Source organism: Siphateles boraxobius, unplaced genomic scaffold, assembly GCF_051911475.1.
Source record: "Siphateles boraxobius isolate OS27281-9 unplaced genomic scaffold, OSU_SipBor_1 9, whole genome shotgun sequence".
NCBI lineage: Eukaryota > Metazoa > Chordata > Actinopteri > Cypriniformes > Leuciscidae > Siphateles > Siphateles boraxobius.
The window spans coordinates 28,202,879-28,219,706 of record NW_027509219.1 but is presented as its reverse complement, the minus strand read 5'-3'; the positions used below and the strand labels follow the sequence as shown (position 1 = coordinate 28,219,706).

Below are 16,828 nucleotides of genomic sequence, written 5' to 3'. Positions count from 1 at the left end.
CATGGCGGCAACCTGAGGAGAAGCTGTGTGCGACTGCTGATAAACGCAATTCATTTTTAATGAGGGCATTGAATGTCCAAGAAATTGTCCCAAATTAGAACGTAAACCTTTAGTTCAGATGCAAGAGCTTCAAATGTTCTAAAAATACATATTAAGGTCTTTTAAACTTTTCTAATATATATAAATGTGATGACAGTGGGTTTTACACTGACTAGCAGCTACCCTGCTTTGGGCTTTGAAAAAAAAAAAACCCAACAACAACAAAACATATCAGTTGACTTCTAATGCTTATTTTGTCATTTTAACGAATCGAAATAGGCTTGCAAAATTTGATTTGTTTGATGGAACTGGATATAGTTTTGTCAAATATCAAATTGAAAGATGATATAGTTTTTATTGCAGTGCTGTAAGAATCATGTCTTTCTATTTTTTTTGTCTCTAAAACAATTAAATAAATAAAAAAGTCAATAATATTTAGATTTTGCCATGAAAATAGTCATTGATGCTGATATGGAAATAAAAATAAACAAACAAGATTATATGTAGTATTATTTTTTACATTGCATATTTTCCTCTTGCAGGTTCACATCCTGTCTGTCATTCTACTCCATACTGAACGAGCTGAATGACTACGCAGGTCAGCGAGAGGTCGTTGCCGAGGAGATGGGGCACAACGTGTATGGGGAGCTGATGAGGTACTCACAGGACCTGAAGGCAGAGAGGAAACATGTGAGTGCCGAATACATACACCTGAGACACCTGCATGTTCTGGTGCAGTTCAAGACAAGTTGTATTAAACATTTGTTTGTTATGTCTGATCAACAGCATCTCCAGGAGGGACGGAAGACCCAACAGTATCTAGACCAGTGCTGGAAACACATGGACAATGTAAGTAATGTACTGGTACTTGTACTGCTTCAAAAAGAAATCAGTAGTGCCGAGTATAGAATCTGGACTTATGCGCAGTCTGTGTGATAGGCTTGTGTGTATGCCCATTCATCCTTATTAATCAGGCATTTTTGTTTAATTTAATGTTTAATGTTTATTTGACTGCTGGGTACTATTAAGGAGACATCAAAACTTGTTTATGTAATTTATCTTTATTTTTTAATTAATTTGTTGTAATTTAATTAGTGACTGTTTACTTTTAATAAATAATTATTTGAAATAATTATTTTCTAAAAAACAATGCAGTGTTTATATAAATATTTAGATATTTTTTACATTGTTTTATTATTCAATGGCATGTTATTTTTGTTGTACATTGGAAATAGGTAGCAAGAGGCATGAAATTGCACTTGTATGGGTATCAACCACAGAAAGTTTGGAATAGCATCTGTTATCAGCTATTGTAGTATTCATTAATATTTTGAATTAACTTTGATTTTCTTATTTTCAGTTTTCTTTTTCTAAATTTAATTTTGTGCTTTTTGTCATTTTTGTTAGCTGTTTTTTACATAAAATTTAAAAGACAGTAGAACATTTCTATTTAGTTTGAATTTATTTTTGTTTTAGTTTGAGTTATTTTAGTACTTAAACTCATTTTATTCCAGTTAGTTGCCATTTCTAATATTCTTTGTAGTTTTTCATTTAATATTTATATTATATTTTATTTCAGCTTTATTTAAATTAACAAAAGCTATTCTTAATGTGCTTTTCCAATTGACTGTGCTACTTCTCCATTGTTTTTCAATGTGAAGGCGCACTAGACGGACATATTTAACCGTGCATTTTTTTCAATCTACTGAGTGAAGGTACTGGTACTGGTATCAAACACAGAGAGTATGGAATAGCATCAGCGATATTTAGGATTGATTGTGTTTGTACTGCTAGTTGGACAGTTGTGTCTGTGTCTGAGTGCGAGTGGCCGATTCACAACCTCTCCTCCAGCTGTGACCTGGGGTCCAGATTTATACAGATCCAGATGACTGTGCGTGTTTATGTGCAAGTACAAAACAGAAGAAGTGACAAAGACTGTTGGCAGTGCACAAATGGAAACCTTCCTGCGCCGCATTCATCTTCTCAAGCTCTTTCTTTCCATTCTCCCTCTCGCTCCAATTCATACCCTCCACTGCATTCCTGCATCCTGTACGTTTCCTGTCTGTCAGTGCGTCTCATAGAGTATTTGTGCAGCTTTTAGGTTGCTGCAGCTTAAGGCCAGCAACAGCTGAATCTGGCGTTGAGAATGACCATGTCGTAATAACTTAGGTATTCCTCTTTCTTGCACTGTCACAAAATGAAACACAGATGCTCTGGAAGCTATTACACAAATTTCATTATCGCTCTCACTCTCAGAACTGTTTTGGATGTTTGTTTGTAAGATTATCTGTATTTATGTTACTACTATATCAAATCCTGACAGTTTATATGCAGGAAGGATTGCTAATGCTCACATAGCAATACAGGAAATGTTTCATGCCTGTTTTGACAGCCCATCAACATGTGTGTCTCCTTTTCCGTATGGATTTCACAGAGTAAAAAGAAGTTTGAACGGGAATGCAAAGAGGCAGAAAAATCACAAATGATCTACGACAGGCTAGACAATGACATCAACGCCACAAAGTCAGAGGTGGAAAAGGTAGTTTCTGTGATCCTGATATACTCTACATAAATTCTTATAATTATTGACTGAACGTTGTCTGAATCATTTTGTAAAAACATTGAAAAATAGCACTTGAATGCAGTTTCTGGTCTAAGACTAGGAAGTCGTCCTGAGGCCTGAGCTGTATTCCTGACGTATTGGTAATCAGATGACCATTCATTCTGTCTTAGGCAAAGTCCCAGCTGTATCTGAGACAACACATGGCGGAGGAGAGCAAGAACGAGTATGCAGCCCAGTTGCAGAACTTTAATGCTGAACAGTGGAAACATTTCAACGTGTCCATCCCTCAAATATTCAAGGTGATGATGTCCCCGATCTTAAGTTTCTGATATTTTAATTGAAATGTTTTCGTGAGTTCTTGAAGTCTAAAGCTGTGTAGATTATACTCGCTGAACAATAAGTAGTGCTAGTGTTTTAGTTTTAATTATATAATATTATAGTATTCATTAATATTGTGAATTAGCTTTGACTTTCTTATTTTCAGTTTCATTTTATGGGTTTTTATCATTTTTATTAGTTTTTTAAAAAATAGAATTGAAAAGAAAATAGAATTTTTCCATTTAGCTTGAATTTATTTTAGTTTAATTAGTTTTAGTACTTAAACGTATTTTATTCCAGTTAGTTGCGATTTCCAGTTTTCTTTATAGTTTAAGTTTTCATGTACCATTTATATTCTATTTCAGCTTTATTTAAATGAACGAAAACTATTCTTAACGCGCTTTACCATTCGACTGTGCTACTTTTCTATTGTTTTTCTATGTAAACGTTCACTAGATGGACATCTTTACCCGTGTGCTTTTTTTCAATCTACTGACCTGCGTCTTGTGTTTTTAACAGCTAAAATGCTTTCTGTGTGAACTCGTCCCTTAATGGTAGTCTTTTTAGTTAACAAATAAAGCACTGTAATAGACTCTATTTGGTTTGTAGCCATCCACAGGAAAGATCTAATAAATCAAAACGTATCTTTGTAATTTTATTTATGTAGTTCTGTAACCTCTGTGTTCATGTGCTTGTAGAATCTGCAGGACATGGATGAACGGCGGACGGTCAAGCTTGGGGAGACGTACCGGACTTTTGCCGAGGTGGAACGAAGAGTCATTCCCATTGTCTCAAAATGCCTGGAGGGCATGGTGACCGCTGCTAAAAATGTGGATGAGCGTAGGGTAAGTGCTTAAACACTTTTAGGCTTTTAAGAGCCATTCAAAAAGGAATTCAGTACTGGTAAAACATCTATAAATTCTATTATGAAATATTAGCAATGTATAAAAGTTCAAAAGTTGTACCGTAAAGACATTTTACAAAACAAAAAGTCACATGGTTTTCCAAACATTAAGCAGCACAACAATGTTTTATAACATTGTTAATAAGAAATGTTTATTGAGCCACAAATCGGTATATTAGAATGATTTCTTAAGGATCATGTGACACTGAAGACTGGAGTAATGATGCTGAAAATTCAGCTTTGCAATCAAAAGAATAAAATTACATTTAAAAAAATTGTAAACAGTTATTTTGTATTGTTATAATATTTAATAATATTACTGATTTTACTGTATTCCTGATCAAATAAATGCAGCCTTGGTGAGCACAAGAGACTTCTTTCAAAAACAAACAAAACGTCTTACTGACTGTGAACTTCTGAACATCTACCGTGCTTTGATTACCACCCTTCATCCCTTTGTAACTTATTACACTCCATTATGAACTTAAGGTATGCTCAAATGTAAAGCACTTCTCCCTGATGTCATTTTGTACCTATGATATTGATGATAGCTCCAGTCCACTACACTGATTGAAAGAAGGGAGTATTGGAGACGGCGAGTAGGCGGGAGGAAGTGAGGGAGTGGATGATTGGGAGCATGGGAGGATGAGAGAATCATAAGTTGCTCATTTTCTTAGTGCTGTCGCCAGCGCTGATGCTTATGAAAAGGTCTTGTGTGGCACCGCAACCGCTGATTACATTTTTATCTGCCCCATTTAGTTCTCCCTCTCTTTCTTTCTTTTTCTGTCCTGGACTCGTTCAAAAGGTTGGTGATGGTAAGGTATTTTTATGTTTCTTATGCTCACCAAGGCTTCCTTTATGATCAGTAAAAGCTGCAATATGTGAAATATTACAATTTAAAGGCACACTATATAACTTTTTTGCTTTCTAGCAGTTAAACAAAACTGCATACATTTTACGGCAGAACATTGTTTTGGTTGTACTACGGCTCTGCACGACTGTGCAGATGAATAGATAGATCTGTTCTAGAACAGTTTTATTACGAGCTCAGCTATGTTCTCTTTTTGCCAGCAGACTCTCCTCTGTTCTGTTGTAGGTTTAGTTTGAGGTTCAGCTGCTCCATGTCAACCTTTCTCACTTGTTGTAACAACTAACCTATGCCGCTCCCACACCATACACGCATCAAAGTAGCTGGAGAAAATTTGTTTTATTTACCGGATGTGATGTGACACGCACAGACGAGTGACGCATGTACACAATTTCCCATGAAAATCATCCCGCTGGGTCTAAATTATAAACACTTTCAATTGACTTACCAAAGTGGATCACGGTGAGAAAGATTGATGATATATTGATTCATTATTTAAATTCTGTTAACTTTGAACAAAATAAGTTCACCTTTAAAAATTTTTTAAAATAAATTTTATTCCTGTGATGTCATTAATCCAGTCTATAGTGTCACATGATCCTTAAAATCATTCTAATATCCTGATTTGTTGTTCAAGAAACATTTATTAATATCAATGTTTAACAGTTGTACAGTTTGATCTTTTTTGTGGAAACAGTGATTACTTTTTTTTCAGGATTTTTTGAAATTTCAAAAGAACCGCATATATTTTGAAATAGAAATCTTATGTTACAGTGTAAAAGTTGTCACTTTTGATACATTTTAATACATCTTTGCTGAAAGGAAAAACTTACTGACTTTGAACAAAATGTATATAGAACTTCCTAGAAATGCTTTAACTTGGAGTCAAACTGTTCTTAGTAAAATGTAATACCTTGGAGCTTTTTATATAAATAAGCTAAAAGTAACTTTTGGTGTAGCCTAAGCCTTATATACTGATACTTCCAGCCTCCCACTATCCATTTTTTAGCAAGTTTTCCATCGCAACTTTCATTTCGAGAATCTCTATTATTTATGAACAACTATATGTGCAGCCTCAAGTGGGTGTGTGAATCAATTTAAGTTAATGGCCCTACCGACTTTCTGACCAGATGTAGTTGCTCATGTTGAACATATAACAATCTGTACGTATTACAAAACTATTGAGCAACTACTAGCTAGGATAGGATACCCCTTCAGATCTTTTAAATATTTTAGGATTGAAATACCAACTAATTTATGCACGACTCTTTCTTTATTCTTGGAACAATTATGCGTTTACGTTTTGACGAATTACTGTAATTTAAGGTGGCAGCTTGAAGATTCTACTCAGAGCTGTTCATATCCTCAGACTTAGAAATGATCAGTTTCTTTAGTAACACCCATAACACCATGCCACTCTTGTTTTTCCTAGTTTCTCCTTATTTTCCTGACTCCAATGGTCGGTACTTGACCTGGCCAATGACGAACCATTAGGGTTTGATTATGACCTGATTCTGTTTTATTTATGGGCTTGCTTACGGTGTTTTGGGATTTTCTAATGCCCTCTGCTCGAATCCTGAGGTCAAGAGAGCCTCATAGAGGCTGTTAAACGGGTGACATGAAGCCAGGGCTCTTTTGTAATGCTACCACACCCTGGTCAAACACAGTCATCCCAGAGCAGCTATCCTTTTTTCCTTGTGCCTACTCTCACAGTTTACAAACACTATAGTACTCACTGGTCCTTCATATCACACTTAAATCACACTTTTTTTTCTTTTTTTTTTTAACTTCATAGTCTTTTTTCTCTCCAAAGATGCGATGTTGCATATTTTTTTTCCTCTAAACAATATTACTGCTACAGGTATGGACTGGTAACCAGAAGGTTGTGTTACTGTTTCTAAGGTTAGCCAAGTAACTGAGCTGAGAGTTGATGTTCAAGAGGGCAAATAAATAAATGTTTAGTAGTAGTCGAGAAAGAGGTATGTTATATTGATGACAGTGTTCAAGGAAATGTGTTTCTTTTGTTTAAATGAAATTTACTCTGCCATTCAAAAGTTTGGGGCTTGTAAGATATTTATGTTTCTGAAAGAAATATCTTATGGTCCCCAAGGCTACATTTATTTGTTCAAAATGCTGTAAAACAACCGTTTTCTATTTGAATAGATTCTAAAATATATATATTTATTTTTGCTGTATTTTCAGCATCATTACTCCAGTCTTCATTATCACATGATCTTTTAGAATCCTTTTTATATGCTGATTTGGTTCCCAAAAACATTTATTATTATTATCAATGTTGAAAACGGTTATGCTGCTTAATATATATATATATATATATATATATATATATATATATATATATATATATATATATATATATATATATATATATATTTATATTTGTTGAAACATTTTGTGATCATATTTTCAGGATTCTTTAATGAATAGAAAGATCAAAAGAACACAATTTATTTAAAATAGAAATCTTTTGTTACTTTATAATTGCCTTTACTGTCACTTCTGATCAATTTAATGCATCCTTGCGGAATAAAAATATTTATTTCTTTAAAAAAACTTTTGAAAGGTAGTGTATTATATTTGCACTTGACTCTAAATAAAGCATATCAAGCATGCTAAGCATATTGTTGTTGTCCCACAGGATTCTGGGATCGTAGTGGAGTCGTTCAAGTCGGGGTTTGAACCCCCGGTTGATTTCCCTTTTGAGGACTTCAGTCAGAACATCCAGCGAACAGGATCAGATAGCACCATTGGGACCCCCAAAACAGAGGGAAGCAAACCGGACCCCAAACACGCGATTAGCAGGACCAAAAACAAACTCTGGCTTTTTGGGAAGAAACCCAAGGTATTTTCATTGTTCAGCAACTTCTGTTCCATTGTAAAGCTCATTTGCTTAGAATAGGTAATAAGTTAAAAGCCCGTGTGACCGTCAGGCGCTCTGCTTTGGCTTGTGTGAACAGTAAAGGATTATATGGCTAGGTAAAACTTTAACTTCTGCTTTCAGAACTATGCTGTCAGTACCTACAAAAACTTCCTGACCTTTTTGTCTTTTTTAAGAACATTACTTCACATTTTTTTCTCTCCCTTGAAAGCAGTTCCTTTTTAAAAAAAAGAAACCCTTCATTGTAATGAAAGTTAATACTTGCTTATAAAGCTACATTTAAGAAGCTAGACTTCATTCAGTCAGTCATTTAACTAGGGCTTACAGATTTGCGTGTTCGTTTGTTTGTGTTTGGTTATTAGTTCACCTTAAATCTTTGTTGTCCCAGCTTCCCCCATCCAACCCTCCTCCTTCCCGCCCAAGTATTCCCTCTGGCCATATCCAGCCTCCTAAATTCGCAAAAGAGCGAAAGGCTAACCATCTATCTGAAGTGAGAAATGCAAAATCTAAGATTCCATCCTTCCGAACTGTGAGAAGAGGGGTAAGAGTCGGCCTTGGTGTGTGTGGGTTTGCAGTGATTATGACATTAGCGCTTGCCGCTGGCGCTTGGGCCGGTTTCTCTCACCCAAGGTTTAGCTAATTCCTGCACGCGAGGAAACAGCGAAATATGATTGTTTTGAGTGAAGGAATAAGGCTTTATCTGGGTCCAAAGAGCTGTGCCCATAATTTTTTTTTTAAGTTTAATTTGTTGCGTAAAGCAGTAAAACACGGTGGTGGAAGTGTTGGGTTGGTGATTTTTTTCTTTTCTTTTTTTTTTCTTTCTTCTTGCTTTATTTTTAAAAGCGCATGCAAGTTTGCATATTACTTAATACAGCTCATTAGCTCTTTTCTGTAAACCTGTTCACACTGACATTGATGTTACAAGTTGCTTTGTGTGCAACTAAACTTTTTTACATTGAGATGATTGCTGTTGCTCATTTCTCTTATTGAAAAGTAATGACTTGTAATCACTTGAACTCTGTAAATCGATGTCATTGTGAACACACCGTGAAACAGACATGAGAAGGGAAAAATGGGGAATACATTTACAAATATTAGGGAGTTTTCTTCTGAATATACATGAGTACAATCTGGGAGATTTACGGTTTCGAAAAACTCCTTTGAGGAAGATCTTTTAAATCCTGAACAAAGCTTTTTGGATAAATACCAAACTGATTTTGTTTACCAAAAATGTTTAACATCCAGCTGTAAATCTCTTTGTAGAAAAATGCCCATCAAAGTCATTTCAATTATCTCCAAAGAGTACAAGTCCATCCTTTTGTAAACAACAGAGTGAAAGATGACCGCTCACATACAGTTTGATGAGGACGCAAGGACATTTTTGCCAAGGTTTAATATTTGTGAACGTCTTTTTAACTATCCGAATACAACTATTCTGAAATCTCACAAGCGTCATCTTTGTTTCCTTAACATGTTCTTGGCCTGGTACATCATTGTGCAAATGTATCAAGTTACTATTGGATTGCTGTCATTAGTTAAATAATCTGTTGTGGTGGGAACTCTAACACTCTGCCGACCTTTTCCTAGTAGTTCAGAATAACTGATTCGAAAAACAAATCCCACTATATTACCTGTTTTTAGCTTCTACCTTATAACCTAGCTTAAACAGAAATGTTGAAAACAAAGATGAGGTTGTGGTTTCAGGCTGGTTCAGGTTTTTAACCAGAATTCCAAAATGTCTCTTTCGTGGTATTAACAATGTTAGACTAACATGAACTGCAGTAGGTCAGACCTCGATTAAGACCTGGTTTATCCTCATGGTGCCGTTCTGTGAACTTGACTAAAATCATCAGTCAAAATGTATTCGATTGACTGATGTTGATGAGCGATTTGTTGTCTTTGTTTCTTTTTGAAATGGCGTGACCTAACCTTAACCTCTCAGTGGTCTTTAAAGCTGGTAAGTGATGTGTGTATTGAACTGCAGTAGTATAGATATGAAGTTTGAAAATAGACTTGAGTGTTTAGATCTAGGTCGCTATGACTGCATTGAAACCCCCTCCTTCCTCATGCTGTACAGCTTAAAGATGTCTTTCTTGTAGTGTGGCTAAATGTTTATAAACTTTCAGATGAATTGCAAAATTGGAATGTATGCAAACTAACAGGCCCATTAAGCTCTAGGAAGGACATCTCTCTCTAGAGCGACTGTATAGCATGTGCACTGCAACTGTGTCTGGAATAACCTATATTTGTACAGGCGCCAACACTAGAGGATCTCAGCCATCTTCCCCCTGAACAGAGACGCAAAAAACTTCAACAGAGGATCGATGAGCTAAACAAAGAACTACAGAAAGAAATGGACCAAAGGTAGATTATAAAGCATGCTGCTCACTTTCTTTTTCCTAATTTCTTCACATGAGCAGAAAGACCAGAATTTTATTACATGCTTAAAACCATCTAATGCTGGAAAAGTGTTTTAATTTAGCAATTTATTTTAATGTATTTGAATTGTATTTATTTATTCAATGGCTATTATTATTTTCTGTTTGTTTGTATCGATTTATGATAACAGCTTAAACTATTTAAAACCTATTAATTAGCTAGAGAATAATATCTCAAAATCACAATTGTCCTTGTCACAGAGATGCTCTTAACAAAATGAAAGATGTCTATGAGAAGAATCCGCAGATGGGAGATCCCGGAAGTCTCCAGCCCAAGATTTCAGAGACCATATGCAACATGGAGAAACTCCGCTCTGAGATCCATAAAAATGAGGTAAACTTCCCAGAGGAATGACTTTATTGTTGCAGTCTTATAAGGAAGCACAGCCTCCGGGAATGTACATCTGGATAAATTTGAGATAAAACAGCTGAGCAGCTCTGTGTGCCAGCACCATCTAGTGGAGGAATGGACATAATGCGGATGCTGCATCATGAAATGATTGAAAATGACTATTTAGTTGGACATGAATCACTCTTCACCTGTCTCACTTCATCTCAGAGTTGGCTGGCAGAGGTTGAAGGGAAGCATGGATCCCGTGGTGAGCGGCGGCCCAGTGCGGATGTGAACCACCACACACCCCACGGCAGAGAGAGGTCTGGATTTCCTGATTATATTATCTGCATTCTCAATATAGACAGACTATTATATAATGTATATATCCTGTATACGGTCATCCCTTTAATGAGTGCCTGAAACCCACTCGTAGAAGAGTTATTGAGCTGTTCTTGCTGAATCTAAATGAGTAGAAAGGCACAGCAGCGATTTAAAGAGGTTGATGGATCATAAACCCGACATGGAAATATATATATTAAATTACAGTGAATGTTTATTTTCTGCTAATCATAGAAATATACCCTACTGTTCAAAAGTTTGAGCTCAGTAAACATTTTTCTTTTTTAAAGAAATTAATACTTTTATTCAGCAAAGACCGTAAATATGTTTACAATGTTAAAACTAGCAAATAAATTCTGTTCCTTAACTCTATCCTTCACAGAATCCTCAAATATTAAGCAGCACTGTTTTCAACATTGATTTCTGAAGGATCATTTGACCCTCAAGACTTATAATGATGCTTAATAGACTTAATAATGCAGAGAATTCAGCTTGGCCATCACAGGAATAAATTACACTTTAAAGTATATTCGATGTACGTAAACCAAAAGATATACAACTAGTATCAGTGCAACAGCAGCTTCTCATTATGTAACACTTTAGTTGAAAACAAAAGATGCCAAACCATCATTTCATCAGTGCTTTGTGCATCCACACGTCACACCGCCGCCTCTGAACATAAAGGCTACTTTGATGCATGGCTGTTGTTTTTCTCCTGTCTTTCAGCCCTGAAGGCAGTTACACAGATGATCACAGTCAGGAGCATCGGTCTCCACCACAGCCAGACCCTCACGAATTTGATGACGAGTTTGACGATGACGATCCTCTCCCTGCCATCGGCCACTGCAAAGCTCTCTACTCTTTTGATGGTACAAAAACAGCTTGCTTTAAATGTTCCTCGTTTAGGACGAGTTAAGCGCTGTCGACAACATTGTGGCATAATGTTGAGTATAAAGATCCATAAAAACAGTTTTACCAACCAATTCTGCCCACAGGAATTACTATACAACAAAATGACAGATTTTTACTAAATAATTCACTTAAGTGCTTTTACATAAAGATTTATGCTATATGTTAATGGAAGCATAAATGTGAGACTAATTTAAAAAATAAGTAAACAACTTGGGATATCACCGCTTTGTCATGTCAAAATCAAACATGAAATGTCCTGAAAACACGATGAGTGTGGGGGGATTTAGTGAGCGATCAGGTGCATCTTCATGTCTGTGACCAGTGTTTACTGAGCTAGATGACTGATGATCTGAAAAAAATCTGAATATCAGTTCACAAATAAAATATATTGTTTCAATTTTTACTGCCTTTAACAATGTTATTAATGTTCTATTTGTTATAACTAAGTATACATAAATTCATGTAAAAACACAAAATGGAATTGTATTTGGTAAATTTTTATACAATGTTATGTTTATTTAACCAGGAACATGTGACAACATTAAGTGTCACTGGGACATGAATTAACATTTGATTTATTTAAATAAAACTTCACCTCCTCATTTCAGAACACTGGTTAAGGTATTAAAATATGTTTTTTCCTCAGGCTCTAACGAAGGCACGTTGGTTATGAACGAGAACGAGGTGCTGTACGTCATAGAGGAAGATAAAGGCGACGGGTGGACGCGGGTTCGGAATAATAGCGGAGTGGAGGGATACGTCCCCACGTCCTACGTGGAGATCACACTGGAGAAAAACAGCAAAGGTGCGGTCACCTACATATGACATCACCCACGGCAGCACCACCTAGTTATGACATCGTACATGGGGGAGTGTGTGTCAGATTTACCGTGACTCATCAAGTGCAGCTCGGCTGACTGCCATATGCTTTTTGTTCACTGTGTGAGCCCGAGGACAAACACACTCACACTGTCGAAAGTGACTGTATTTCCTCTACACTGCGACTGCTACAGCGGATCAATCTGTAGACTTGTAGAGATTTTTATTGCTTTTTATTCCATTTTAATAAGCGTTTTAATCAGTTTTATATCATTGAAGCAAAACTGAACAAAATGTATAGGCTCCTTTTCAAGTGTCTGTTTGTCTGAGAGATGAGTTCCTCATTATATTCGTGAGAGAACTTGTCAAACTTTAATCAGCTCTTAATTGTTAAGATTTATGTGTTTTTATACATGTTGAAACTTAAGTACACTCTACTCGGAGCATCTCTGCATTGTTACTACAGTCCAATCATTTGTACTATTCAGTATGAGGATACATTGATGTACTTCTGATCTTTCAGTTCATGCGGTTTCCTTTCTTCCAAGTGTTATGTCCTTGTAGCAAAATTTCCCCTCATCATAGCGCCAAACCTGTTTCACTTCAACTCTCTCTGCGAGTGCTACTCTTCTCGTTAAACTTGTAGTGTCACAACTTCCTTTTTAATTTGGGATATAATAAAAAATCATCCAAGAACAATGTGGAACTTGAGAGCAGCACGGCTCACTAGCGCCCTCTATCTTTTTTTCTCTCTCTGGTAAATCTTTGTTGTCGGTGGACCTGTCAATGACTCTGTCCTCTCTTTTCTCTCTGTGGCTACAGGTTCCTGATTGGATGAGTGGGGTTCTGTGGTGTTTGGTGGACGGGGCTCACTGCTGTGGGTCTGTTAGTGGGGCGGTGGGGCGATTTTAAGACCGAGATTGTGTTGGGGCAGGTTGCATGTTTGCATGCTGTTTGTCATGACCATTAACATCATTCCATTACAGCAGACATTCCAGGGATATTGGAGAACCTAAAGAGAGTCGTTGCCTGGCACTAATATATTCAGGGGAATGTTTTGCCTGTACCATCATTTCATGTTCATCATAACATGCACCTGCATGATCCACAGCCTTTTTCTTCCTCATTCCGTGCTGACAAATTGATCCCTTAATAGGTTTAACCACTAATCTCAACTACGTATGTCTTGTCTCTGTGTCCGTTTCTCTTTTGACTACGTTTCTTCATTGATGCATTCCATGTTAACCATGATCTGAATCTCTAAAGCATGACCAATCAGAGTAAAGGAAGCATGGTGCTACAGTAGCCAATGCAACAGTCCCCACACAACATCCACCCACTGGCCCCGCCCCCTTTGCATAGTCTGCTGGATGGCAGGAGCCTGGTGCAGTTCTGCATTTGGCCAGCAGGGGGACCCAACACCATATAAAACAAGCGGAGGAAATGCCAGCGAGGACCTATGAACACCAACCCATCATCTCTGCCTTAATTACAGCCCTCTGTATGGAAACTAAAAGCATATAGGGGTCTATCTGATCCTCTATGCCCAAAAAAAACTGCTTGTTCTTGGGCTGCCAGCTTTTTGTGGAGCTTTCTCCATCTAGTCCAGCTCCTGGTTTCACATGTGCAAGAACATGCTCACTGTAACTAACAAGGACCACACGTCTCCAGAATTCGATCTCAAGTGCGTGTATTTGTGAATGTGATTCTTACATATAAAACGGTGTATGCATATGGATGCATATATGCATATGTATATACCTAGTTAGTTTTTATTATTAAACTGTATGTATTAACATCTTTATTTCAGAATGAATGTTTTTATTGTGACTTTGTTTTCTAAGGGTTTTTTTTTAACCAAACGAGTTACTTCCAGGCTTTGCTTGTAAGAACCGTGCCGTACTCTTTTTGTAACCAGTTCTTCTTCTTGTCTGAACTCTGTTCTCAGTAGGACCCTGGTCTTAACCAATGCACTTTTTACCCTGTTGCATTTGAATTGGATTATTAGGGAGTGAATGATGTCAGATGTGAAGGCTTGATTTTGTGTGAATGTGTTGTACAGTAAGACAACGTTGACCACTATATACTAGGGTTTGTGTTGGAGCAAGAGCAACCGAGAAATAAATACTTATGTCTGTTTGTCTCGTTCATCCTGCCTGTCATTTATTGGAGTTCTTCACTCTTTTTGTGTTTAGCTTGTATAATGTATTTTGTTTACATTCCTACAGTGCACATTGTATTTCATCGCTATTGCTGGGTTTTTGTTTGTCAGGAACCAAGGTTTCTAATCTGTAAATAGGGTATATGCAGTGCATCATGGATTGTACACACACACACACACACACACACACACACACACACACACACACACACACACACACACACACACACACACACACACACACACACACACACACATACTACCGTTCAAAAGTTTTGGGTCAGTAAGTTTTTTTTAGAAAATGTTTTAAACCAGACATTTTAGGGTCACCAAGGCTGCATTTATTGAAAAATAGTTTAAAAAAAAAGTAAAATAACTGTGCGGATATATATATATATATATAATTTTTTTTACATATAAATTATTCCTGTGATGGCATAGCTGCATTTTCATCATCATTTCTCCAGTGTTTTATGATCCTTCAGAAATCATTCTAATATGCTGATTTGATGCTCAAGAGACATTTTATTAATATTATTATTATCAATGTTGAAAACTGTTGTGCTGCTTAATATTTTTGTGGAAACTGATAAAAGAAAAATCCCAGAAACTTTGAATATAAAGTTCAGAAGAACAGCGTTTATTTGAAATAGAAGGCGTTAATAAAAAATAAAAAATAGAAATTAAATTAAAAATAAATTAATTATAAAGATCTTTATGGTGACTTTTGATCAATTTAATGCATCCTTGCTTTAAAGAAATCTCACTGACCCCATATATGAAAACATTTCTATAACAATTAAAAACCATTCATTAGATGTTTATTTAATATTTTTCAGAATATTTAATTTATGGGTGACTATTTACAGGTCAATAATACTTCATACAATATATTACACAAACTAGCCTTCACATGCGTTCACTAATGATTATGTACATTCTATTCCATGTGGGATTTTTAAACTGATCAACACTGCTTTGACCGATGGGTTTCATGACATTTCTAAAAGTGTACAAGCTTTACTATATCCTGTTCCTTCACAGTGCTGAAAATTTGTCTTGAAGGTGTAATCCATAATTCCAGTCTTCTCTAATCCATCACTTCATGTCAAGTAATTGACCCCCATACATACATACACACACTTCATGAAGTGTTCTCTGCCTCCAACTTTATCTTTATTTCTTAGGGTGGATAATGTATTGAACATTAGATATATTCTACATACTGTTCCTTCTTTTTTTTCTGAAGGTAAAACTGGTACCTGCCCATTTCACTAGTCATAAGTGTGGAGCACAACACACCTGTGGAAGGTGCATATGGAAGAAAGTAGCTCTCCATAGACAAGCGACATTTGTGCTCATGAATGGCTTCCAACTTGCAAGCTCCATGTGATCTTCTGAAGCTCACGTTATGTTAGAGAACATCCTTTTTAGGTACAGAGTCAGACGACCTTTGGCCTGCCTCCAGAGAGGTTCAACAGTTTCTGCTTGCTCAGAGAGTCTAATATACTGTACAAAGTGCGTGCCTCATTTTTCAGAGTTCTGTGTGTTTGACCGCAGGCTCAAGTTTTCTAGACAGCGCCGTGAGGATGAGTTTGAATTTGTCGTATCGCTCTGTCTGGTCCACGGCCGCCCCCCTGCTGCCCCAGAGCAGACGCAACTGGAAATCAGTCCTCAAGACCTCCAACATGTCATCATTAGGTTGGAAGTCTGGAGAGAAAATGAAATATCATTAAGTCGCCATGACATCAAAAAATTCTTAATGTTTTTTTACAGAATGTAGTGTTTATTATAAATAATTTATTTGTTCACATCATTATTTTTTGTACATTAATATTCCCTCATGATTTTTAATCAACAATGTTAACCTCCCTTCCCCCTGGAAACAATCTCTGTTCTCTTCATGACGCGTCTCACTAAATACCCTCCCCAACTGGCATTCAGATCTGCTGCCATTTAGTTAGCAACTCCCAACTTCATGCGATCCAGTCAATAACCGAGGATGAAATCAAGTCCCGCCCTATATATATATATATTTTTTTTTTTTTCAGAAGTAGTTTCTCTCTGATATAGGTGTGTTGGACTTTAGTCGTGGCCTAATTGTTAGAGAGTCATACTGGTAACCTGAAGGTGAAATGACAGAGGTTCCCTTAAGCAAAGCACATAACCCCCAATCGCTCCCCAGGCGCCGCAGCAAACATGGCTGCAAACTGCTCCGAGTGTGTGTGTGTGTG

General features: G+C 36.6%; 2 protein-coding genes across 10 annotated transcripts in view; one reads left to right on the top strand and one right to left on the bottom strand.

Moving 5' to 3' along the window:
- Positions 1-14,583, top strand: part of fnbp1l (formin binding protein 1-like) — a 54,975-nt gene extending 40,392 nt beyond the window's left edge. The window contains exons 4-16 of one of the 4 annotated variants that reach the window (XM_077222759.1): positions 582-729; positions 826-888; positions 2,474-2,578; positions 2,773-2,901; positions 3,619-3,765; positions 7,352-7,555; positions 7,980-8,132; positions 9,846-9,955; positions 10,231-10,363; positions 10,589-10,683; positions 11,429-11,571; positions 12,261-12,419; positions 13,256-14,583. In XM_077222759.1, coding sequence (XP_077078874.1) covers positions 582-729; positions 826-888; positions 2,474-2,578; positions 2,773-2,901; positions 3,619-3,765; positions 7,352-7,555; positions 7,980-8,132; positions 9,846-9,955; positions 10,231-10,363; positions 10,589-10,683; positions 11,429-11,571; positions 12,261-12,419; positions 13,256-13,263 — 1,597 coding nt within the window. In that variant the 3' untranslated portion in view covers positions 13,264-14,583. Of the gene's footprint in view, positions 1-581; positions 730-825; positions 889-2,473; positions 2,579-2,772; positions 2,902-3,618; positions 3,766-7,351; positions 7,556-7,979; positions 8,133-9,845; positions 9,956-10,230; positions 10,364-10,588; positions 10,684-11,428; positions 11,572-12,260 lie in introns of all 4 variants that reach the window. The other 3 variants (XM_077222761.1, XM_077222758.1, XM_077222760.1) reach the window with 3 other exon arrangements.
- An 815-nt stretch (positions 14,584-15,398) lies between these two features.
- Positions 15,399-16,828, bottom strand: part of bcar3 (BCAR3 adaptor protein, NSP family member) — a 77,848-nt gene continuing 76,418 nt past the window's right edge. For all 6 annotated transcript variants that reach the window (XM_077222752.1, XM_077222751.1, XM_077222753.1 and 3 more), the window contains one exon: positions 15,399-16,304. In XM_077222752.1, coding sequence (XP_077078867.1) covers positions 16,129-16,304 — 176 coding nt within the window. In that variant the 3' untranslated portion in view covers positions 15,399-16,128. The remainder of the gene's footprint in view (positions 16,305-16,828) is intronic.